This window comes from Mesocricetus auratus, unplaced genomic scaffold, assembly GCF_017639785.1.
Source record: "Mesocricetus auratus isolate SY011 unplaced genomic scaffold, BCM_Maur_2.0 Super-Scaffold_100009, whole genome shotgun sequence".
Lineage (NCBI taxonomy): Eukaryota > Metazoa > Chordata > Mammalia > Rodentia > Cricetidae > Mesocricetus > Mesocricetus auratus.
Window position 1 is genome coordinate 32625315 of NW_024429193.1, and position 26818 is coordinate 32652132.

Consider the following 26818-nt stretch of genomic DNA (forward strand, 5'->3'; position numbering starts at 1 on the left):
TGGAAATTACAGCCATGCACAGCCATATTTAGCTCAACAATTTGTTAACAAGTATAGTTTTGACATCTATATTTGTTTTTGATGGAATCTTTAGAAAGACATTCATCCCATGAAAAATCTGTGATCCCTTCAGTATTGAACTATGGATAGACAGAGGGTTTCTAAGCATATTTGAATATATTGTTCCTATTCCCAAACTTATGTGGCAGTTAATATTACTTATGTACTTGGCAGAATCTAGAATCTCTGGGAGGTGGGTCTTGAGAGATTATTTTGATTGCCTGGAGTAGGATGCCCACCCACTGTGGGTGCCACAAATTCTATGGCTACATTCTTGGACTGTGTAAAATGGCAAATGGGAATTGAGCATATATCTAGTAAGCATATCATCTTTCTCTTAAAGAGCTGCTTCAAGTTCCTGCTGTCTCTACTTCTCTACCATCACAGACTGTACCTTGAGCTCAGAGCAAGAAGAAACCATTTTGAGGTCCTGTAGAAAACGTTTTTTATCATGTCAACTGGAAAAGAAACTAAAATGCCTTGAAAAGTCAGTTAGCTGTGTTACACAGGAACAACCTCTTTAAAAAAAAGTTATGGATCAGGGGAGTGTCAGCCTACAATCCCAGAGCCAGTGAGTCTGGGAAACAGGAAGGTTCCCAAGAGAGATGCATGGTACCCCAGAGAAGTGGAATGAGGCAAGATCTCCTGAGCAGATTGGGAACATCGGAGGAGGGGAGAGGAAACCAGAAAAAAGAGAGGGATAAGTGCAGGGGAGAAGAAGGCATGGGGGAGCAGGAAGTTTGAGTCCAGGTAAGAATAGAGGAGAGCAGGATGAAAGATAACATAATAGATTGAATCATTATAGGCTTGAGGAGAGAGCTGACACTAGTGAGATCTCCAGAGATCTACAAGGATAACACCAACTGGCAAACTAAGCAATAGTGGAGAGACTACATTAATAGCCCACCCTTGATGATAAGGTTGATGTCTACCTTATATGCCATCCTAGAACCTTCCTCCAGTGACTGATGGAAGCAGAGACAGATACCCACAGCTAAACACTGAACTGAACTCCTGGAACCTAGAGACAGAGATGGGGGAGTGATGAGAAAATGGGTCAAGACCATGATGGTGAAACCCACAAAGACAGCTGACCGGAGAAGGGGAAGCTCTTGAATCCCAGACTGATGGCTGGGACGCCAACAGGGCATTGATCCTCACTCCATGAATGTAGTGTCAGTGAGGAGGCCTCAGAAATCACTGGGGCCTTAAGTAGTAGATCAGTGTTTACCATGGTGTATGAATGAACTTTGGGAACCCATTCCAAATAGAAGTATGCTCTCTCAGCCTGGACACGTGGGGAAGGTCCTAGGTTCTGCCCTGGATGAAATGACAGAGTTTGGAGATCCCCCCAAGGAGGGCCTCACCCTCCCTGGGGAATAATGTGGGGATTGTGGGGGGGGGCTGTGGGGCTGGTTGATTGATAAGGGAAGAGGGGTGGGAGAGGGAGCTGGGATTGACATGTGAAGCATTCATGTCTCTAATTTAAATAAAAATATATATTGAGGAAAAAAGAGGAGAAGATGGAGGGGAAACTAGTCAGGATGTAAAAATAATGAGTAAAATTAATAATAATAAAAAGTTATGTGCTTCTTAAAGAGATATAGTAGCCATGATGAAGGTGTTAAGTAGCCTTTAAAACACTTATTCACTAGATTCTCTTAAACATTATAAACACATACACAAAAGGTAGTTTACAACCTTCTTACATACTTAACACTAAATATTGTTTACAGAACTAGCCAGCACCACTGACATAATAATCAGTAAAAGTGGAATTTGAAATAAGATCGGAATTTAGGAGGATGAGCTGATATCTGCAGCTGAAAGTCAAGCCATTCAAGGAAGAGTTGAGGTTTTGTATTCTTAAAAACAACATAGCTTTCTCTTTTATATGCTGTGCATTGTTTGTTGTTTTGTATAACACAAATAGAATCTACTAGTTAAAGAAAGTACTAACTCACTTTAAAACAAGTAAATTAAATAATGCAATGCCTGTCATCCTGTTCCCAAGGTAAAACTACTACAACTGCCTGTGTGTCAGCCGCTAACAAGAGTAAAGGTTCTGAGATACCTGAAACATTATTTAGAGGTACATACTTCGGGGAGATTACTGCAGCACATTGCAAAACAGTGAGAATGGTTTTCAGACTTTTTGCTTACCAAAATAATGATTAAAAGGTATTATAATAAGAAAATGCAAGCCTTAATAGATGAATACCAACCCCTTTCAAGTAATGAAAAGAGTTCATTTCCTTCTTTGTGACTACCCAATATGCAAATACATTTTGTAGGTGGCATTTCTTTCTTTGAATTAAAAAAATAGAATTAGAAATGAAATTGCTGCATGATAGAATAAAGATGATTCAGTTAAAATAGAACTTTTGACAATGGGTGTGAGTCTGCCATTACCCTCTTCTAGGGAAATCAAATAGATAAATATCTCTTCTAAAGAGATTCTATCTGGGGAAAATTCTTAAGCCCACCTGCCAATACCACATCAACAAGCCAAGGACTTTTCATGATATAAACGCATGACAAGAAATGTCATTTCCTCTAAATCCTTTGCTAAGCAGTATGAATATTAATAGGTAATGAAATACCAATTCTAATTTTCAACCAGAGAATTTGTACTATTCTTCTTATGGACTTAGTGAAATGGGGATTTATGAGAACCTTGGAGGTTTCTTGAGTAAGCTAGCCAAAAAAATTATTAAATAACATTATCCTACTTGTCAAAGGATAAAAATCCATACCTGATGTGAGTTCTTAAGAGAAGAAATATACATATTTTGTTTTGTTAGATATTGCAATTAGCACACTACACATATATGGGGGGGATCATGTCAGGATCTTGTCCATGCCAGGCAAGCATTTTGTTCCTGAAATACATCCCTACTGCTTTTCTGTAACTTCTTTCACAAGTTTAAGTCTTTGAAATATTACAGAACATGTTCTGTTTGTTATTAATTTATAATTAGCAAGATATGTCCATATTCAAATGACTAAAATAATACATTACTTAAATGATGGTTTGCAGTTACAAAGCCCACAATATTTTAACATGATATTCGATGTTAATATTGCATAAATAAAAAGCCTAATCATCCTTATTCTCTTGACTGAAGTACAAAACACTAACATGAATATAATAAAATCTTGAAAGTGCAAAGGCAGTGACAGAGAACATTTGAAAAATGAAATCAGATGAATTATACCTGTGAACACATTTAAACAGTATTATACATGAAAAAGACATGAATATTAAACTTAAAAAGCAAAAAACATTTTGATGTAGTTATATCTGTACTAATTGCATAGATTTTTAAAACATTATAAAATTGTTTAAAATGCAACCTGAAAATAAATGCTGTATATACAGTAATAAAAAGCATTACATATTTATGTAAGTAAGCTTCAAGTTTACTGCACGATGTCCTATAATCTTCCCACTATAACTTTAATATGTTCTTCCTTCAAATGGCCTTTTCCTCATCATAGATTTTCAATGAACAGAACTGACTGAATTCGACATCAAGATCATGAACGTACTCTGTTTTGAAACGTTTAGCAAATTCACTACTCTGTCTTTCAGGAAAAAAGACCATTGGTATTAGATTTCATTATTTAATGCTTATTAAACAAAATAAATGATTTTTGACCACTCTAGGATTTAAAATGCTGTTATAAAATGAACAGAAGATATTTAACAAACAAAATATTTCCAAAGCCCTGGAGAGTTCTAATTTAAATATACAGTCTAGGACTTACAGCACATCAGTGAAAAGTATCAGAAATTCTAGATCACAGGACTTAATATAAATGGATGATGGTAAATTAGGGACAGAAAATTAAAAAGAACCGTGATTAAAAGATATTAAAAATGAGCTAAATTAAAATTCCTTCAACCTCAGAGAGCAATAAAAAGAGGAAACAGATATTGAGGCAAGAATACAAATAGAATACTTTGGGATAGAAAATAAGGAGGAAAAAACTATAGTTTCCCTAATCTCTTTTAGAAGATGATGTCACAAAATATTCTTTGACTTAGTCTTTTATTATTTTGCCTCCCAAAGTGAACAGACAGTACAGACAATGAGATGGAAAGAAATTATCTTATCAAATTCAAGAACTATAGAATTTCAGAGGAGGTAGGTCAACATTCATTTTTATGAAGAGCAAGAGAATGTTGGGTGAAGGTCAAACTCAATAAAACCAGCAACAGTGGACCAGAGGAAAGGATATGAAGAGATTATTTCACAAATACATTTGACAGCAGTTATCAAGGACTAGCAACTACTGAAAAAGAGACGTTCTAAATACTTCGTGAATCTATTAAACAACAGATGGGCATGTGCAGCCTAGGAAACACCCACCAGATAGTTAAGGGGTTATCTTATGATTGTGAGGTTGTCTTAATGGTAACTCACAAGGTCCAGATTGCATGTTAGCATCTTCACTATAAACTGGTAAGGATGAACTCAGAAAGATCAAGAGTACAAATACAAGAGTACAAATACTTATTCACTGCCATAAGTCAGTCAAGATAAAGATGGCAGAGCTTGCCAGGCATTGGTGGCACATGCTTTTAATCCCAGCACTCGGGAGGCAGAGGCAGGCGGCTCTCTGTGAGTTCAAGACCAGCCTGGTATACCAAGCAAGTTCCAAGACAGCTTCCAAAACAATACAGAGAAGCCCTGTCTCGAAAAACCAAAAAAAAAAAAAAAATGATGGTAGAGCTCTGACTTCTAGAGGTGTCATATGAGGAACTCCCTATATCTTCATTCAGGGAAACCCTGGCAACTTGGATAAAAAGTATGTTTTTAAACTATTTCTAAAAGTCTCTTGGAAATGAAGAATGGCAAGAGAACAAATGAAAATAAGTAACAAATTATAGAAAAATTCATAAAAGTAGTAATTGATCTTGACATTTGTGTCCCTCACCCATTTTAGAATTGTAGAATTCTTAGTTAGGATTCTGAGATTCATTGCCTTACTTTTCAGTCTTCATCTAAGGCTTTTACCTTTGAGAGGAAGCACTCAGCAATCTGCTTTCTCTTTGTGTAGAGTTCTAAGCTAACTAAGAGTTTCTGAGAAGTATGGAGCTCTGTTCAATCTAATCTCACTGATAAAGGAGAAAATATACTCCAGGAGAAACAGAACAAGAAATTGTTTCTCATAGAGTGGTGATTCCTTGCCAGGAAGTGTGAGCTGGGAAGATCAGAGACTTTGACAATGATTTGGGGTCCAACTCCTAAATCCAGAGACAATTTTGAGAAAAGCAAACTTAATACCTACCTTCAATACCTCTCTGCAAGAGAGATTTTACCAAGGACAACAGGTAATAAGAGGGGAAAACACCAAGCTTTCCCTGAGGAAACCTAAACTTGGGGAGAAAAAGAATACAGAATTCAGGCCATTTTCAAAGGTGGTAATGTTTTTATGGTCATTAAAGAGGAGATTATTGTCCTCTTTAGATTAGTATTAAGATAATCACGGATTAAACAGTTGATTACCAGAGACAACTATGGAATGGCACTGAGAAGAGCATTCATGGTCCCAGAGGTTCTTAGATTGAACTCAATCTGCAACCCGAGGTAATATCAGAAACAGCAGACACATTAACTGGTCATTATTGGAGGCTCACAGGGGAATAACCATTACATCAATGGTAGGTAGGTAAAGAGAAAGACACACAGGAACCCCAGCCTAAACCACTGTAAACCCAAAGTGATATTTTCCATGGAGCAATATTGAAACTGTGTACTTTGAGGGAGTTATCTTAGGTTATTAGTCATATTAGAAAGTATATAATTAAATAAGGCAAAATGCAGTCTGGAGACAGGGAGGGAGTCAGGATGAAAATCAATAATTAATAATTAAAATGTTTAGGTTGTAACAAAAATATATTTAATGAAATAGAACAGTTTGATCCACAGAAAATGAAACGATGACTAGAAATTGCCTTCAATGACACATATGCTAAGTTAATAACGATTTGAAGTTATATTTAAAGAACTAAAGCACATACTATTCAATGACACAGGATACATAATGCCAGTTTCTCCTCAAATAGGGAGTATTAATGTGTTAGATATTATAGTAAAGAACCAAACAGAAATTTTGGAGTCAAAAAGTACTATTATTAAAATGACGAGTGTTTGCTAGAAGATTCAACAGGAACTTTACTCTGACAGGAACCATATTAAATGGATTAACAGAGATTATAGATAGATAGGATAATGAGAATTATAAATTCTGAAGGACAGAGAATAAAGAATGAAGAAAAACAGCCAGTATCTCACAGAGCATAGGATTCTGTGTTAAGGGAACCAACATACATGAGGCGAAAGTACCAGAAATATTGGAAGGAAAGAAAGGGAAATAATGGTGTTTAAAGCAACAATATGTGCCAAGTTTCAAGTTTGATGAAAATCATTAATTTGTATTCAGCAAGGTCAATGAACTCTAAAATGAACACAAAGAGACAAACACAGATATCAATTAAAGGAAAAAGAGCCCATGGTTTTCAGAAAGAACAGAAAGTGTTCATGGGAGGATTTAGAGCGGGGGAAGGGAAGAGGGAATTGATGACATTATATTATAATATCAAAAGACAAAACATTCTTTAAACAAAATGAATGAGAATTTATAATCACTAAATTGATTAAATTTAATGTAATGCAATTAAAAAATAGAATAAGGATTAGAGAGTATGTTGTAAAATAGGACTCTCCTATTTTGCTGGTGAGAGTATAAATGGTGCCAGGCCTTGGGAGTGAGCAGTGGGGCAGTTAGTAGAATACTAAACATGAAGTTCGTATATGACATAGAGCTAACACGATTCCCTTCCTGGGAAGTACTACAGAGAATCTGTAGTGTGTTCTGTACTGTCAATGGTGCACAAATGTTCATGGTGGTATTGTAATAATAAAATATGTAGGAATTAACTAGCATCTGGTGAGGTAAATTACATACAATATAGCTGAACAATAAAATATTTTTTGACAACGAAATGGAAATCTCCAGTATATGTGCATCTTAAAAACTGTATGCTTTGTAACAAAAAATGAAATGTCATAAGTTATATGAGATCATTTATTCTAAATGTTCATAATAAGGAACTTATAGCAACAGAAGTAATTTATTTATTTATTTGGTTTTTCCAGACAGTATTTCTCTGTATTGTTTTGGAGGCTGTTCTGGAACTCACTCTGTAGACCAGGCTGGCCTCGAACACACAGAGATCCTCCTGCCTCTGCCTCCTGAGTGTTGGGATTAAAGGCGTGGACCACCAACACCCGGCAGTATTTTAATTATTAAGGTTAGGCAAGATGGAGAAAAGTGGGTGTTAGAAGGAATACATTTTCTTATACTGATGATAAAATTAAGGTGATGCTTGAGCAAAGGTAGTAAAACTTACTGCAGATGACATTTCATGTCTGTGAACTGAATCATATGTTAATATTGCTATTAAGTATAATTTCTAAAAGTGATTCAATGGGACCTTCAATGAAGGAGGCAGTGCTATTGATTACAAGATCCACAAGTTTCCTGTGGAGTCTCTGGGAGATACAACTAATTACATGAGAAAATGGAAGCATAAAATAAATCTAATAATTTTGGCTTCGGAAGTTACAATTGTCCTTAAACTTAAGTAAAGAGATTATATTTATTTCATGTTCAATGAAAAGGTAATGACCTTGAACAGGGTTCCCTGTTTTACTTGGAATTACATGTGGCAGGCATTAAGCACAGTGGCTTCAAATGTCCCTGTCTCCTGCTATTCCCTCCCTTCATACACTTTCTGCTGTGTGAAGCACGGAGCTACTGACTGGGTCCTCTGAACCAGCTCATGCTAAAAGTGACAGATGTGGCTTCTGGTTGAAGATGGCCAATCTCTTGTTTCCTGTCTCAGAGTGCTGTCCTGTCATGCTGTGAACTTTCTTCTGGAGCAGCTCATATGACCAGGAAGAAAAACAGGCATATCTAGATAACCCCTAGTGGGAAAATGAAGTTTCCAACTTGTGAAGAACTGAATATTGCCGACAAACATTAGCTTAGCAAGTGGTCTACCCTGCAAGTAAGATCACTTGCCACTTCAGCTGAATCCTTGACTGAAGTCTCATAAAATATTAGACCTGCAGCACCATGCTAAGTGATAACCTTCAGAACCATAGAGACTGCTGCAAAGCTAATGAAAAATTTACATATTCATGTTATGGGTAATTTACTTAGATATCCACTGCACTCAATTTTTAAGGAGTAGACATGAGTATTTGTTCTAAATGAGTATTTGTTCCACAGGATTTCTCAGAAGCTCAATTCACTATTAAAATACTCACTTATTTAGAGTATTAAACATTGACATCAATTTAAGTGTGAAATGAATTAATATCTGTTGTTTATTGAAGACACACTTTGCTTGGCAATCTAAGATGCATTCCTCTTGCTAGATTGAACTGTCATGCCCCTTTGATAACAGCACCCTATTTTATTCTGCCCCAGGCAGCAGCAACTACCATTTCATTCTCCAGTTCTTTAGATTTGACTTTCACAGATGATTGTGAGAGGGGTCCATGTAGCATCTTCCTTTCTTTGACTGACCACTTTAGCATAAGGTCCTCACAGTTTATATTGTCACATATCATCTAATTTCTTCCTCTATGTCTCAGGTTCTTTGATAACTGTCATTGCTTGACCAAAGTCATTTGCGTGCTTGTGTGTTCACTCATCTGAATTTAAAAGGATTTTCTTATTCATTACTGATTCTCTAAGATACGTAACTTGATCCATTGTGAAAAGTGATTTTTAAAACTAACAAATCTTATCAAGATAAAAAAATAATCTCGTATTTTCTAAATTCCTTATTCTACACATCTCTTAGCGGCAATCAGCATTTAAAAATTGCAGTTACGCAGTCATCGCATTTTTGTTTATGTGCTGCCGCATATGTGGAGAGATTAACTTGAAGGAACCAATTCTCCCCTTTGTCATATGTGGGCTGCTCTGGGATGAAGTCCAGCACTGACCTTAGGCTTGTTGACCAGCACCTTCACACTTTGAGCCATCTCATCAACATGTTTTTAACATATATTTTTATTGAATTGCACAAGGCTGCATGTTGTGCAGTCCAGTAAAACTGTACATCATGGAGAATGACAGGAAGCACTGATGTATCATACTATGCAAACACTTCCACTCTTATTCCCTTCAAATAGGAAAGCTACACAGCTTATAGAGCATGAAGTATGTTTCAGATTTTTCATTGTTGCTACTTGATAGCTTTTTGTGGCTTGGTATTGTATATGCTTTTGTTGTATGAATATGGATGTGAGTAAGTGCCTATATATGCTTATCCAGAGGCCAGAGAGGATATTGTATGCCCTCTTCTACTGTAGTCTACATTTATTTTTTTCCTTTTGTTTTATTTAAATTAGAAACAAGCTTGTTTTACATGTCAATCTCAGTTCCCTCACCCTCCCCTCCTCCCCCGACCCCCACCAACACCCTATTCAATCCCATTTCTGCTCCCCAGGGAGGGTAAAGCCTTCCATGGGGGATCTTGAAAGTCTGTCATATCATTTGGAGCAGGGCCTAGGCCCTCCCTCATTTGTCTAGGCTGAGAGAGTATCCCTCTATGTGGAATGGTCTTTCCCATTCCTATACTAGGGATAAATACTGATCCACTACCAGAGACCCCCTAGATTGCCCAGGCCTCCTAACTAACACTCAGTTCAGGGCATCTGGTTTGGTCCTATGCTGGTTTCCCAACTATCAGTCTGGGGTCCATGAGCTCCCCCCTTGTTCAGGTCAGCTGCTTCTGTGTGGTTCTCCAGCCTGGTCCTCACCCCTTTGTTCATCACTCCTCCCTCTCTGCAACCAGATTCCAGGAAATCCACTCAGTCTTTAGCTGTGGGTGTCTGCATCTGTTTCCATCAGCTACTGGATGAAGGCTCTAGGATGGCATATACGGTAGTCATCAATCTCATTATCAGATAAGGGCATTTAAGGTAACCTCTCCACTATTGCTTAGATTGAGCCATCCTTGTAGATCTCTGGACATTTCTCTAGTGCCAAATTTCTCTTTAAACCAATAATGGCTCCTTCTATTATAGTATCTCTTTTCTTGCCCTCCTCTATTCTTCCCCAGACTCAATCTTCCTGTTCTCTCATGTCCTCCTCTCCCCTTCTGTTTCTACTAACTCCCTCTTCCCTCCCACTATGATCCCAATTGGCTCAAGAGATGTTGTCCCTTTCCCTTTTTCCAGGGGACCATATAGGTCTCTGTTAGGACCCTTCTTGTTTCCTAGCTCCTCTGGCAGTGTGGATTGTAGCTAATCCTTTGCATTATGTCTAAAATCCATATATGAGTGAGCATATGTCTGGTTTGTATTTTTGTGACTGAGATACCTCACTCAAGATGAATTCTTCTAGTTCCATCCATTTGCCCGTGAATTTCTAGACTCCATTTTTTCTGTTGAGACTCCATTGGGTAAATGTGCTACATTTTCTTATTCATTCTTCTGTTGAGGGGCATGTAGGTTGCTTCCAGGATCTGGCTATTACAAACAACACTGCTGTGAGCATAGTTGATCAGATGTCCTTGTTGTATGAATGCACATATTTTGTGTATATGCCTAAGAGTGGAATTGCTGTGTCTTGTGGTGGACTGATTCCCATTTTCTTGAGGAAACACCATACTGATTTCCAAAGTGGATGTATGAGTTTGCACTCCTACCTGCAGTGGAAGAGTGTTCCCCTTTGTCCACATCCTCTCCAGCATAAACTATCCATGGCATTTTTGATTTTAGTCATTCTGACAGGATTAACAGAGTTCTTTTGATTTGCATTATCCTAATGGTTAAGGATGTGGAACACTGGAGACAGGGAAACCAGCAGATCCAGGGAGACCAGGGGACGAGCTGGTCCAGTGGGACCAGGTACAATAGGCCCTTGCATCTGGGCCTGCATACCAGTACCTGAGGATTGCCTGGGAGCTGCACAGAGCTTCCAATCCTGGCAGGAGCCAAGCAACACAGATTCCAGGTCTTCTCTTCCACCAACGAGACCAGGAAAACAGCAGATCCAACAAAGGGACCAGGGGAACAGGTAGGATGCCAAGCACCACAGATTCCTGGTCTTCTTCTCCACCCACGGGACAAGAATGAGGACGAGGAATAGAAGAACTACCAGATTATTGGACTTGCTAGCATCCAGAGAAAGGGAACTCTGGTCCCCTAACCAGCAGACCAGTAAGGGGTTCTTTCTGCACCAACTAGAAGAATAGATGGGAAAGAGACAATACAAAAACACACTCAGCAAGAGAAAAACAAATATGACACCGCCAGATTCTAGAGACTTCACACCAGCAAGACTCCAACATTCCAATACAAATGAAGCAGAAGTGAATGACCTTAAAACCACCTTCATGAAAATGATAGAGGCCCTAAAAGAGGATATAGGAAAATCCCTCAAAGAAATAGTCCTGAAAACAGCTTGGTATTGGCACAAAAATAGGCAGGTAGACCAATGGAACCGAATCGAAAGCTCTAATTTTAACCCACACACCTATGAACACTTGATTTTTGACAAAGAAGCTAAAACTGTACAATGGAAAAAAGAAAGCATCTTCAACAAATGGTGCTGGCATAACTGGGTACTGGTATGCAGAAGACTGCAGAAAGATCCATGTTTATCGCCTTGTACAAAACTTAAGTCCAAATGGATCAAAGATCTCAACATAAATCCAGCCACACTGAAACTTTTAGAAGAGAAAGTGGGAGATACTCTTCAACGAGTTGGTACAGGAGACCACTTCCTAAACATAACACCAGTGGCACAGGCACTGAGATTGACAAGTAACAAATGGGACCTTCTGAAACTAAAAAGCTTCTGTAAGGCAAAGGACACAGTCAAAAAGACAAAACGGCAGTCCACAGAATGGGAAAAGATATTCACTAACCCTACATCTGCCAGAGGGCTACTCTCCAAAATTTACAAAGAACTCAAGAAACAAGTCTCCAAAACACCAAAGGATCCAATTAAAAGGTGGGGTACAGAGCTAAATAGAGAACTCTCAGTAGAGGAGGCTAAAATGGCCAAGAGACACTTAAGAAAGTGCTCAACATCCTTAGCCATCAGGGAAATGCAAATCAAAATAACTCTGAGATACCATCTTACTCCTGTCAGAATGGCTAAAATCAAAAACACCGAAGACAATTTATGCTGGAGAGGATGTGGAGAGAGAGGAACACGTCTCCACTGCTGGTGGGAGTGCCGACTCATACAGCCTCTTTGGAAAGGAAAAGTTCAAACTGTCACTATTTGCAGATGATATGATAATTTACATAAATGACCCAAAGAACTCCACCAGGGAACTCTTACAGCTGATTAACAGCTTCTTCAATGTGGCAGGCTATAAGATCAACTCATGAAAATCAGTAGTCCTACTATATAGAGATGATAAAAGGGCTGAGAAAGATATCAGAGAAACATCACCCTTTACAATTGCCACAAACAACGTAAAATACCTTGGGGTAACGCTAACCAAACAAGTGAAAGAGCTGTATCATAAAGAACTTTGAATCTTTAAAGAAAGAAATTAAAGAAGTCCTCAGAAAATGGAAAGATCTTCCATGCTCTTGGATAGGTAGGATCAATGTAGTAAAAATGGCAATCCTGCCAAAAGCAATCTACAGATTCAATGCAATCCCCATTAAAATCCCAGCACAATTTTTAACAGACCTTGAAAGAACAATAATCAATTTTGTATGGAAAAACAAAAGACCCAGGATAGCCCAAACAACCCTGTTCAACAAGGCAACGTCTGGAGGCATCACCATCCCTGACTTCAAGCTCTATTATTGAGCTATAGTCCTGAAAACAGCTTGGTATTGGCACAAAAATAGACAGGTAGACCAATGGAATTTAATTGAAAACCCGGATATTAACCCACACACGTATGAACATCTGATCTTTGACAAAGATGCTAAAAATATACAATGGAAAAAAAGAAAGCATCTTCAACAAATGGTGCTGGCATAACTGGAGGCTGGCATGTAGAAGAATGTAGATCGATCCGTGTTAATCACCAAGCACAAAATTTAAGTCCAAATGGATCAAAGATTTCAACATAAATCCAGCCACACTGAACCTCTTAGAAGAGAAAGTGGGTGGTACCCTTGAGCAAATTGGTAAAGGAGACAGCTTCCTGAACATAACACCAGTAGCACAGACAGTGAGATTAACAATTAATAAATGGGACCTCCTGAAACTGAGAAGCTTCTGTAAGGCAAAGGACACAGTCAGCAAGACAAAAAGGCAGCCCACAGAATGGGAAAAAATATTCACTAAACCCACATCTGACAGAGGGCTGATCTCCAAAATTTACGAAGACCTTAAGAAGCAAGTCTCCAAAACATCAAAGGATCCAATTAAAAAGTGGGCTGCAGAACTAAATAGAGAATTTTCAATAGAGGAGTCTAAAATGGCTGAGAGGCACTTGAGAAAGTGCTCACCTTCCTTGCAAACAGGGAAATGCAAATCAAAACAACTCTGAGATACCATCTCACTCCTATCAGAATGGCTAAAATCAAAAACATCAAGGATGACAATTTATGCTGGATAGGTTGTGGTGAAAGGGGAACATTCCTCCACTGCTGGTGGGAGTGCCAACTTGTTCAGCCACTTTGGAAATCAGTATGTAGATTCCTCAGAAAAATGGGAATAAACCTACCACAAGATCCAGCAACTCCACTCTTAGGCATTATATCCAAAAGATGCCCATTCATACAACAAGGATGTCTGTTCTACTATGTTCATAGCAGCGTTATTTGTAATAGCCAGAACTTGGAAGCAACCTAGATGCCCCTCAAGCAAAGAGTGGGTAAAGAAAATGTGGTACATTTACACAATGGAGTACTATTCAGCAGAAAAAACAATGGAATCCTAAGATTTGTAGGTAAATGGATGGCACTAGAAGAAACCATCCTGAGCAAGGTAATCCAGTAGCAAAAAGAGAAACATGGCATGTACTGTCTCATATATGGATTTTAGACATAGATCTGGGGTGCCAGCCTACAATCCCATGGCCAGAGAGTCTGGGAAACAGAAACTTCATTCAGTGGCTGATGGAAGAAGAGGCAGACTTCCATGGCTAAGCACTGAGCTGAACTCAAGAAAGCCAGTAACAGAGAGGGAGGACTGATGACCAAAGGGATTAAGACTGGGCTGGTTTAACCCCCCAGAAACAGCTGACCTGACAAGGGTTAGCTCTTGAATACCAGGCTGATGCCTGGGAATCCAGCATGGGACTGATCAAGACCCCCTGAATGTGGGTGTCAGTGAGGAGGCCTAGGTAATCTATTGAGCCTTGGGCAGTAGATCAGTATTTATCCCAGGTATACAAATGGACTTTGGACTCCCATCCAACAATGTGAGATGCACTCTTACCCCGAACTCTTGGGGGAGGATCTAGGTCCTGCCCTGGATGAAATGACAGACTATGGACACCCCCATGGAGGGCATCACCCTCCTTGGGGAAATGAGGGAGTATTGGGGGGGGTTGGTGGGAGGGCACGGGAGGAGTGGAGGGAAATGGAGAGTGACCTGGAATTGACATGTGAAGTAACCTTGTTTCTAATTTAAATTTAAAAATAAAAAAAATTAAAAAAAGGACGTGGAACACTTTAACTATCTTTCTCCATTTAGCTCTATACCCCACTTTTTAATTGGATTATTTGATGTTTTGTTGACTAGCTTCTTGTGTATTTGCACAATTTGAAAATCAGCTCTCTGTCAAATGTGGGGTTGGTAAATATCTTTTCCCATTCTGTGGGTTGCTGAGTTGTTTTGTTGACTATGTCTTTTTCCTTATAAAAGCTTCTCAGTTTCATGAGGTCCCATTTGTTAATTGTCAATCTCAGTGACTGTGTTACTGGTGTTATGCTCAGGAAGGGATCTCCTGTACTAATTTTCAAGTGTACCTCCCACTTTTCTTCTAACAGGTTAAGTGTGCCTGGATTTGTGAAGTCTTTGACCCATTTGTACTTAAAAAATGTGCAGGGTGATAGTCATGGATCTATCTGCAGTCTTCTACACATCAGGATCTGGTTTTGGCAGCACCAATTGTTGAAGATATTTTCTTTTTCCATTGTATAATTTTAACTTTTTGTCCAAATCAGGTATTCATAGGTGTGTGGGTTAATTTCAGTGTTTTCAAGTTGATTCCCTTGGTATACCTGTCTATTTTTGTGTTAACACCAAGCTGTTTTCAAAACTATAGCTCTATAATACAGTTTGAAGCCAGGGATGGTGTGTTGTACAGGGTTGTTTTGGCTATCCTGGGTCTTTTGTTTTTCCATATAAAATTGAGTATTATTCTTTCAAAGTCAGTGAAGAATTGTGTTGGGTTTTTGATGGTGATTGCATCAAATCTGTAGTTTGCTTTTGGAAAGATTGTCATTTTTACTATGTTGATCTTACCTATCCAAGATTATGGGAGATCTTTCTTTTTTTCTGGTATCTTCTTTAATTTCTTTATTTAAAGAGTCAAAGTTCTTGCTACATAGACCTTTCACTTGTTTGGTTAGCATTATCCCAAGATATTTTATGTTGTTAGTGTCTATTTTAAAGGGCAATGTTTCTCTGATTTCTTTCTTAGTCCATTTATCTTCTGTAGAGAGTATGGCTACTGATTTTTTTTTAGTTAATCTTGTATCCTGACACTTTGCTGAAGGTGTTTATCAGCTGTAAGAGTTCCTTGGTAGAGTTTTTTGGCTCACTTATATAAACTATCATATCATCTGCAAATAATGAAAGTTTGCCATCTTCCTTTCCAATTTGTAATCCCTTGATCTCCTTTTGTTATCTTATTGCTCTAACTAGCACTTCAAGTAAAATATTGAAGAAATATGGATAGAATGGACAGCCTTGTTTTGTTCCTGTTTTTAGAGGAATCACATTGAGGGTGTCTCCGTTTATTTTTATGTTGGCTGCTTATTTGCTGTATATAGCTTTTATTATATTTAGGTATGTTCCTGTTATCCCTGATCTCTCCAAGACCTTTATCATGAAGTTGTGGTGGAGTTTTTTTTCAAAGGCTTTTTTCAGCATCCAATGATCATGTGGGTTTTCTATTTCAATTTATTTATATGTGAATTACATTGATGGATTTTTGTATGTTGAACCCTCCCTGCACCCCTGGGATGAAGCCTACTTGATCATGGTGGATGATTGTTCTGATGTGTTCTTGGATTCAATTTGCCAGTATTTTTTAAAAATATTTTATTTATTTATTATGTATACAGCCTTCTGCCTGCATGCCAGCAGAGGGCACCAGATCTCATTACAGATGGTCGTGAGCCACCATGTGGTTGCCGGGACTTGAACTCAGACCTCTGGAAGAACAGTCAGTGTTCTTAACCGCTGAGCCATCTCTCCAGTCCCTCAATTTGCCAGTATTTTATTGAGTATTTTACATCAATGTTCATGAGGGATATTGGTCTGTAGTTCTCCTTCTTAGATGTGTCTTTGGTGGCTTGGGTTCCAAGGAAATTGCAGATCTGTAAAAAGATTTTGGCAATGACCCTTCTGTTTCTATTGTGTGGAACATTTTCACGGTTAGCTCTTCTTTGAATTTCTGGTAGAATTCTGCATTGGAACCATCTGGTCCTGGACTTTTTTTGGTTAGGAGACTTTTGATGACTGCTTCTATTTAATTATGTGTTATAGGTCTATTTAAATTGCCATTTTGTTCTTGATTTAATTTTGGTAAGTAATATCTATCCAGTAAATTGTCCATTTCCTTTCAATTTTAAAATTTTCTGGAGTACAGGTTTTCTAAGAATGACCTGATGATTCTCTGGATTTCCTCAGTGTTCATTGTTATGACCCCTTTTCATTTCTGATTTTGTTAGTTTGCATGTTCTCTCTCTGCTTTTTGCTTAGTTTGGATAAAAAATTTTCTATCTTGCTGATTTTCTCAAAGAACCAATTCTTTTTTACATTAATTCTTTGGTGTCATATTGATCTTTCTGTTGTTTATTGTGTTTTTATTTTTTGTCTCCCCTTCCTGTTTTCCAATGGGTACTGTTGGGGTCTTTACCTCTCTTGGTAGGTATGGTATGGTAGGTTCCCTTTCTTGTGGGTGTAAACAGGTTCAATACTCTGATGGCTCTCCTCTTCCCAGGGTAGAGGTTGGACTGGTACCACAATGTAGGCGACTCTGGATGGATTATTCGACAGGATGGGTTCCCTGTGTGCAGGCCCCCAGCCTCTGGGGACTCCAAGCAGGGCACTGGAAGGCAGGCTGGCAACAGGTCCATGATTATCTCCTCCTGTGGGTGGAGGTGGGACTAGCACCTTGAAGCTGGGAGATTCTGGATGGACTGGTATGCTGGGACAGGTTCCTCAGGCAGCAGTCCCCAGGCCTTAGGATATTCTGAGCAGGGGACTGGAAGGCAGGATGGAAACAGGCCCAGGCTCCTTCTGTGAGTGGAAGAAGAACTGCTACTTCGGCAGACACTGGATGGGCTGGTCTGCAGGGACTGGTAACCCCAAGCACAGTGCAGGGCACCAGAAGATGGGTCAGAAACCTGTCTACATTCATTTTTGAGGCAAGGTCTATAATTGAATTTATAATTCACTGATTGGCTAAGCTGGCATACCACTGACCTCAGTGATCCTCTTGTCTCTACCTTCAAGCACATGGATTACAGATGTACATTTATGTCCTACTTTATACATGGATACTTGAGATCCAAACTTAAGTCTTCATCCTTATACAAAAAAATACATAACCTGCTGAGTTATTTCATTAGTACCAATTTTGTGTTCTAATTGAAATACTTTACATGTCATGATGTCATGAATATTTAATCTAATTATGATAGGTATATTTATATTTCTTAAATATGTAAAACTTTTAAACAGAACTTTAAACCACTAACTTTAAAAATCTGCATTTACTTAGTTAAAACAAGATACTTTACTATTTACTAAAATGTGAGGAAACTTCATCTTTATTGAAAATGTTAGCAGTGAAGACAAAACGCTGTTTTTTTCCCCTTTAGGATATTTTCTCATCTGAAATAATCAGCGGACAGAAAATCCCCACTGGCTTAGAAACTTTAATGAGTGTGCATGTTAAACTTGAAACGACAAAACAGAATTTTACCCACAAGTCTATTGTAGAATAAAAGTAAGTAGTTCAGGTTTATGTTACAAGCATTCTGTTTTCCTCTGTGATTGAAATGGAGATGCAGGTTAAATGAAAGATGATTTTTGGTCCCCTTTTCATCAGTTGCTTTCGTGTTACCCCCTGTCTCTGCTTTTCCTCAGCCTTTGTTGTCATCTTTGAAAGTTTGTGTCTGCTTACTGACATGCACAAGCAACTGAGTGGCAGCAAAGATCTATGGTTTATTACAGACAGGATCATAAAAATATTTTCTGTCATACCTAGTAAAGTACATCGCCACTGCCACACCTTGATTATTCTGATCAATATGTTAACACCTTCTGTGAAAACATACAAACACACATATGACATGTGTCCATGTATTAAGCATGTACATGCATACTTAATCCAGTTAATCTTACTCATGGATTGAATGTACATACTCCCTATGCCTCCACTCCACACAAATCGATTTTGTAAGGGCATCTGCCAAGCTTAACTAATGGCACAGCCTTATATTAATAAAGCTTCTTTCAAAAATACTGAAAGGAAAGAAAACCACTCATTTAATGTATTATTCTCATGATCTTCAAATATGTTCCAAGAGGAAATGAACTATACCCAGAGAGATTTCAAAGAGTCCTATGGATATAACCATTATGTTTGAGTTTTAAAAACTCTATTTATAAAAATATCTGTATCAAGATCCTAACTACTTCACTTGAATATTATTTGGAGACTTGATGAATACAACTGTGCCTTTGAAACTGATAACTCCTCTATCACACATAGTCCTACCATGGAGTCATTAGGAATGTCCAGAAACAGTTTTTAAAGGAAGAGTTTAGTATATTTGATTTTTATGCATATAAGTGCTGATTTAGTTTGAAAAAACGATTTACAAAATTACTACAATTGCAGCCAGCTGAGTATTTCAAGATGTTCAATCCAAATTTTGGGACTGATGTTGTCAGTTATTGCAAACTTTAGCGCTGGAATTGATCAGTGGCATTATCTGGTCCAGTGCTTTCCTTTGGCAGATGAGTTGATGTAAATTAATTATCTAAAGAAAGTTTGTGGCGTAGAGAATGAAAAACAGCCATTAGCATTCAAGGGAAGTAAGTGAAGCATGAAGACATTAAATAAGTTGCCAACTTTATTAGAACTGGTTACAAGCAGTTGGGACTCATTTTTAGCCTGCCATTATCTCATTGGTGCTTGCAACTGCCCTATGTTGTCTTTATGTTGTTGATGGTTTCAAAATGTTACTTAAACTTAGGAAAATAATTGTATAAGAAAGAAATGCTTCTTGACTCCAGATAACATTCTTACTGTCATGCCCTGTTGACAGGGAAGGCAGGGTTCTCAATGACATTGCTTAACATTCTTAAGTTTTGTGGAACTGAACTCAGAAAAGAAACAGACAATGCCACTGCAATGTGTGTGTTTAACAAGCTTCATTTGGGTTGCAATATTTTGTCTTTGAAACACATAATAAGATCCTTTTTTAAACAAGATGTATTTATAGGTTTAAGTGTAGCTTCTAGCGTCACTGACTAAACAAATGTAATTGCACTGAATGGCCTCTAAAAAGCTCCCAATGATTCATTACGAAGCAATTACATCGTAATTTTTTCCAGAGCTCTCAGCATGGCTTTTAAAAAAGAAATTACGCAAACAGGTGAAATCAGCTATTATGAAATATCACCTACAAATCTGGAGAGCCAGGTTGCTGAGTGGCAGTAGAGTTGGGCAAATTTAAGACAAGTGATAAACATGTTAGGTTTTCCAAGTAACAAAACCGGGAATGTTTATTAGCGTGTTTGTTTTTGAGTAAGGCAAATTTACTGATAATGCTTAGAATCCTATTTATCCTATTTAGCATTACAGAATTTTTTGTATAGTGCCTACAAGTTAAATCTTTTATTCACATTGAAAAAAAGTATTTAACTATTTAAAGCAGCATAAGACTACATATTTGTGTGTATTTTTAAAGGAGATAATTGGATAAACAATACATATGGAAGACTTATTGAGTGTTAGACTTTGGTGGAAAATTATATGTGCATTTGCACAACAATCCTACATGGCAATTCTTTCTTCTCTCCTGGTTCTTTTGTGTGTGAGAAACCAAGACACAGATGATTTAAGAGATTTGTACTACATCAAGTGGCCATTCATGGAAGGAAAAAGGTCAATCAAGGTATTTTGGTGCCATAATCTTTGATCTTACTCACTGTAATTATAATTTTATGACTCTGCCATGGAAACTTACAAAGGAAATTAAGGTGTCCTTTTAAAATAATAATGAATAACCAGGTATAACTTTATAGGACTCCATTATATTTATTTGAGTGCTGTGCTTCTAAATACGATTACTCAAAACGGAAAGTTTCTGCAATGGCACAGTTCAGAGGAGCTGTAGGTAGTCATGATGTGATCCAGAACTGAGAGCTCCAGGCATTTGAGGGGCTTTCCACATTTTTTGTGAGAACATGACCTACTATGCAAACATCACATTGCTATGTGACTGTCTTTCTGAGAGCCAGATTTATGTGTTTTGTTACATTTCTGAAAGGACAGAGAGGACTGAAGTAATACCTAAAACAAGGACAGGTATACTTTTCACCAAAGGCAAGACACACATGTCTTAGGACTTGAGACAGTAGGATCTGTTTTCACAACTTCAGTGCACAATAGTGGCAGGAAAGCAGCCGAGGACACTGCAGGAGTGGGGCAAAAACCCAATAGCATCTTACCTAGAGACATGGACATTCAGACTTTGCAATATTACTGTTTTCAATTACAAATCATTATCGTTACTTCAGTAGAATTTTCAATTATTTAAAAATATGTAGAAAAAAGGCTTTCTTAGTTGGATCACATGAATAGGCAGCAGTTTGCCCATTTAGACTATGTGAATGGCTCTTCCCAGCATATAGGCATTTATTGGAAAAGTTTTGGAAATGCAAGTCTTAGGCCTCTGTAAATCTATTGAACTAAACATTGGGAGCAAGGACTTACTGTCTGTGTTTTGAATATTATTTTTCAAAAAGACACACTAAATTTTGAGTCATTGCTTGATAACTGTAATTTATCTATACTTAAGAGGAGTAAATTTTGAGAAACAAATTATATTTTACCACTTCCTTTTTTCAAATGCTAGAAGTATCCTTTGATAAAATTCTCAGCTTCCTGACAGTTACCTTGAAAATATACCAATATTTTTTACTATGTGTAGAACTCATATATATTTTACATACATGTGCATATACATATGTATTTACCACTAGGTGTAATCACACCATGCACATACATGCATAACTAGCACAGAATATCATGAAGCAACAGGAAATTTCAATGTCTGTAATGTCCTTTGAGATATATGTATACATATATATATTTTTTTCTATTCAATTTCTATGGGGCTCAACTCAGTCTGTTGTTTCCAGACACTGTTATTAGATCACAATCCATAGAGGAGAAGAACCACAACCAAATATACTCACCAGGGCAAACTCTTTGTTGAGAATCATCTGCTCCACTAAAGAGGACTCGTTGTGGAAGAGGTGGGGCTGCATGTGACTCCACATGTGCGGAAACCACCAGAACTCATCCACAGACCCCAGCAGGAGGTCATCTCCTTCATCCTCTTCTTCAGTCCCTGTAATATGTTAAGTGACAATGGATTCAACGATGGCCTTGCTTTTGTAAGCTTTATGTAATTCTTCATGCTACCTTCTAAAGAGAAAAGGAACAAGTTTAGTTTATGTCAGAGAGGGTCGTGAGTACAGTGTGATCAGAGTACTGCTGATCAAAGAGGTAGTTCAAGACTACTTACTGATGATGGTGTTTGGAATTGTAAGCATATGCTAGTAACAAATAATAAGAGTATACATATTATATTTATATATACATGCATATATAAATATAATTCACAATGATTTCTTGCTGTATACAGGGAATTGGATTACAGGGGATCACTTCTTTTTTTTTTCAAATGTTTTCTATGTGTGTATGAAATTGTATTGGTAAATTGATGAATTTTGGTAATTTTTTCTGATTGTAAAAATGTCATAAATTTTTTGAAGGAATGTGGAAAATATAAGTAATATGTAAAGGAAAATTAAAAATAAAATATAAATTGAGCAATTACACAGTCATCCTTTAGAACAAGCCAGTGGGAACGACTTTTGTATTCTTTAAAATTCTGAGTGCTTGTTTCAAGGACTGAACAGTTATCCTCTAAGTATTTTTGCTTCTTTATATTTCAAGTTAATGCTATACATATAAAATTCTAATTTTCATACAACTTTTTAAAATTTATTTTTATAATAAAGTTTATATAAACCCTAAAATTTCAAAAAACTTTGATAATGAAACTCAAACTTATTTCTAAAAGAAACTAGATTTGAGAATTAGTAAAAAGTTAGTATGTCTTTCTCATTATAGAAACAGTTTTCGGCCCAATGCCCATGAAGAGCACTCTGATACCATAACTGAAAGCAAAACAGAAAAAACAGTGTTTCTAAGAGTATTCATCATAGATAGTGCAGCTACCCATAAATATTTTTTGCTCTATGGAGATATATACATATTATATGATTTAATAACATTTAGACAAAATTTTAAAATGTTCTGAATTTAGTCATACAACAATTATTACATATTCTCAAAATACTAAAACTATATAAGTAATCTAAAAATGTGTTTTCTGGTGTGCCTTTGTTCAGTTTATTCTTTTCTAAGACAATATATTTAATAGGTGGATGTTTAATTTTCTGTTCTTTATTAAATTAGGGACTATGTATTAACATTATTTTAAATGTCTCTTAAAATTTTCCTTTTGCATGCTGCATGAAAAGATTTCCTCAGTCTCGGAAGAAATGTATGAAATGTGTAATACAGTTTGGATTCAGTTACTGGAACAGAGTCCCTTCTTTCCTATATTATTAACTCTTTGATCTTGAAGAGGTATAATCCTAAATGCAAGTTTCCTGGTTTAAAACAAGGACTTAAATCCTTTTGCCATGAGGTCTTAGTAAAGGGTCAATAAGATCAATTGATGAAAGCACTTCCAGATAGAAGTACATAGACTACCTACAGCTCCTGAAAATCAAGCCAGCTGATATTTAATTGCTTTGCTTTTAATTGACATATTTTAATATATTCTTAAAGATCTTGCTTGCATAGATCATACCTTTTGAAAGACAAACACTGACTCTATTAAGCTTTGCTGTTGCATTCTGTTTTCCTAGAATACTACAATAACTTGATTCTGCCTTCCTGAAAATAGTCAATGACCTTAGCAGTCTCTTATATAAAGAACAGAAGTCTAGAAATTTAGGAAATCCTGTGAATGAGTGAGTAGACAACATTCATAATTCCCATAAGTTGTCTAAAATTGCTAGAATCAGATTCCCAATTCATTGACTTATGTTAGTTTATTAAGACCATCAAATGTTGAAATCCAAGCTAAGAATCATTTACAATTTCCACTGGTGAACGTTATGCTAAAGGTGTTTCTTACCTCTGTAATTAAACAGACTGAGATATGCGTTTGAAAGAGTCACTTATGTCACATGTGAGGAAAGAATTACTAATTACCCTCCCCCTACAATAAAACCAGGCTGTTTTTTTTCTCAGAGTATAGAGTGTTTAGGAAATGTTTTCTTTCCTTTCAGCTCTACTGATCATTATTGTGTGTGGCAGGAAGTACAGAATGCTTCCTTGACCAGGAGCAAGGTCAATTGCTCAAATTAGAATACTGATATAAACAGTTGAATAGCTGGTCATAAAATATCAGCCATTTTATATCACAGATTTTGCTAATTGACAAACTCTCTAGGCAAGGTTGAATGTGACAGTTTAAAATGTCTTATTCTTTTTTAAATATCGTGGAGTATTTTCTGCCAAACTTTCTGTTATTTTATGCTGGTCAAAAAATTGAAAGCCATGTGAGGTTGACCCTTGACACTACATAGCTTAATGAAAAATAGGATAGCAAGTCATGCTGGTATAACACAGTAGAATTTTAAGTGATTCCCATTCTAACTGAAAATGCCATATTTCGGCCATCAAAGTGCATAATTTTTCAATACTTGTGTATGCTGAAGTTACAGACAAAATATTATTTGTAGTTCATAATGACCATATAGAAACCAGTTAAAGATATTAAATTGTCTATGTCCTAAATAAATCTTTTACTTCTAAACTAAGCCAAAATTATGTCTAAATGATCATAAATATAAAATAAAGTAGGTTTTGTTTTGTTTAAAATATGACACCTTTCCTAAAGCACATGTTTTAAGTCAGAGTGAAGCATACAAAAGGTTAATCTTGTCACCAATTTTACTGGATCGTTGCTTTGAGATAATAACATGCTTCCTTCTGAAAGCTCTTCAAATCTGTCAACATAAGGTTTTTTGATTCTGCCTTTTTCATTGCTAAGGATTGAACTCTAAACACAAGGCAAGTGCTCTACTACTAATCTATAGCCACAGCCCCCCAAACCAATGCTTTTCTGAAAGATTTGGACAATAGATTAACAGATGTAAATGTAAAACTGAAAGAGTAAAATAAGATTTGAAACATTCCATTGGCTGTTTAATCTCTTTTGCATAAAATATTCTCATTTTTCAGGAAATGAAATATTGTAATTTCTAAATGTGAAGAAATATTTTTACATTTTGTTTTTATTCAATATCTGGCATGATCTCCATAGGTGAGTATATAGCTGAGTGAACTAAAAAAAAAGGAAACATGACTGCTCTTAGTTATAGTGGAGAAGAAACCTTATTATAGATATGTGGGAATGCATAACCAGAGGCAGACACATTTGGGAAAGTCCAGAATAGACATGACCAGACTGGGCCATTTGAGGAGAGGGGAGTTGGGAAAGGAGGGAGAGCAGGGACAGCAGCCAGGAGGCTTAAAGGTACAAAGAGGGCAGGTAATCAATATGGTTGGATAGTATAGAGAAGTGCAATCCAAACCCCTGTGCTGGAGACGTTTAGTGTAGGGGTATGTTAACTAGAAGAACCCTGTAACAGGTAGGGACTATGGAAGCAGGTAGAACCTGGCTGACCAGTTCCACTTTGGTATGTTAAACCGGCATCTCAGACATATGTTCCAGGTTTGAAACATAACAAATAACCACCTATACTAACCACCTATATGAATCCTATTAGTGAATAAATGCATATTAAAAGACACTCACTATCTCCAAATTAGAAAGCAGACCTCAATTAATATTCCATAAACCTTTATTCTCAAATAAAAAAACTTCCCAAAATACTAATAATGAGCATTTACAACTTCATGTATGGGAGGTAATATCACCATTTGTACATGTGGAAAATGAGGTACAGAAAGGTTACATACTTTGTGTGTGTTTATATAGTTGGTAAAATGTCAAAGTTTTCGAAACAACTTCTCTGTCTCTAGCATGAGGTCTTTTAATCCACACTGTATATATAAAAGTAAAGAAAATTACTATGATAGCAATTTCCCTTCTTTTATTTTTGAAGTTAACACATTTTTTTTAGTTAAGTCAATTTTTAGGAGTAGAACTGACAACCGGGTAAGCAATCTTACACCAGTTTCCAAACATTATTCATGACAATTATTAAATGGATTAGTTCTAATTGATTATCAAAACATAACATCCATAATTCTCACTGTCAATCATGTCCACTGAGAAACAAAATGCCTAACACTCCTAGAAGGTGGCCTCAGCTGTAGGCTTTCCATTCTGAGCAGCTTTCATGATGAATTTCAATCAAGATGCAAACATTTCCAGAATAAAACGATTCATTCTAAATTCCCCACTTTTGTTATTTTTTTCCTTTTTAATCAGCCCTGTGGACCCCTCTTTCAATCTGCAGCCTGTGGATGAATGATTATCAGGAAGGTTAGTAATATGTCATTTTGGGATGAGATTGGCTTTAACGTGAAGGTCAGAGTGGTGGACAGGAAAAACACACATGATAAATACAATCAATGACGCAGTCTGTCCCGTGCAGCTGTAGTCACTGCTGCACTAGACACATGAGATTAAATGTCTTCAGAACAGTGAAGCTTATGAATCGGCATCCTTATGCACTGGGAAATCAGACCATTCTAGGAGAAAACAGGTACACATCATAGCCATGAGCGCACAAAATGAATGAACTTGCCTGGCTTTCAAAAACCTGCTAGATCTCCAGATAGAGCTGTGACTAGACAGAGATATGGTATACCTCCATGTAGAGCCTACTATAGCATTCAGCACTTGAGGAAATCTCTGAAGCTTAAATGCATTGATGTGAACTGGACTTAATACAATTGCACTCTTTAAAATGATTTTCTATACTCCTTTAGGCAACGCAGCAGAGCAGTTAAATAAAAGTTATATATTTATGTGGAGAAAATTAAATTCTCAGAATTTATGTATTTATACATACATCTGTCTTATTTTCTAAGTGAGCTATTACCACAGTATCACATTATGCAATGTTTCTTACATCATTTATTTATTTATTAATTTTTGCTAGGCTGGTTCCAACTCAGAGCCAGTGAAGTCTTTTTAAGAAACACAAT

The 26818-nt window shown here is 36.9% G+C and overlaps 1 protein-coding gene across 3 annotated transcripts in view; it reads right to left on the reverse strand.

Annotated features, from left to right (window-relative positions):
• Window positions 1–26818, reverse strand: part of Ndst4 (N-deacetylase and N-sulfotransferase 4) — a 300475-nt gene that overhangs the window by 134922 nt on the left and 138735 nt on the right. For all 3 annotated transcript variants that reach the window (XM_040751907.1, XM_040751906.1, XM_040751908.1), the window contains one exon: window positions 21748–21902. In XM_040751907.1, the coding sequence (XP_040607841.1) occupies window positions 21748–21902 (155 nt within the window). The remainder of the gene's footprint in view (window positions 1–21747; window positions 21903–26818) is intronic.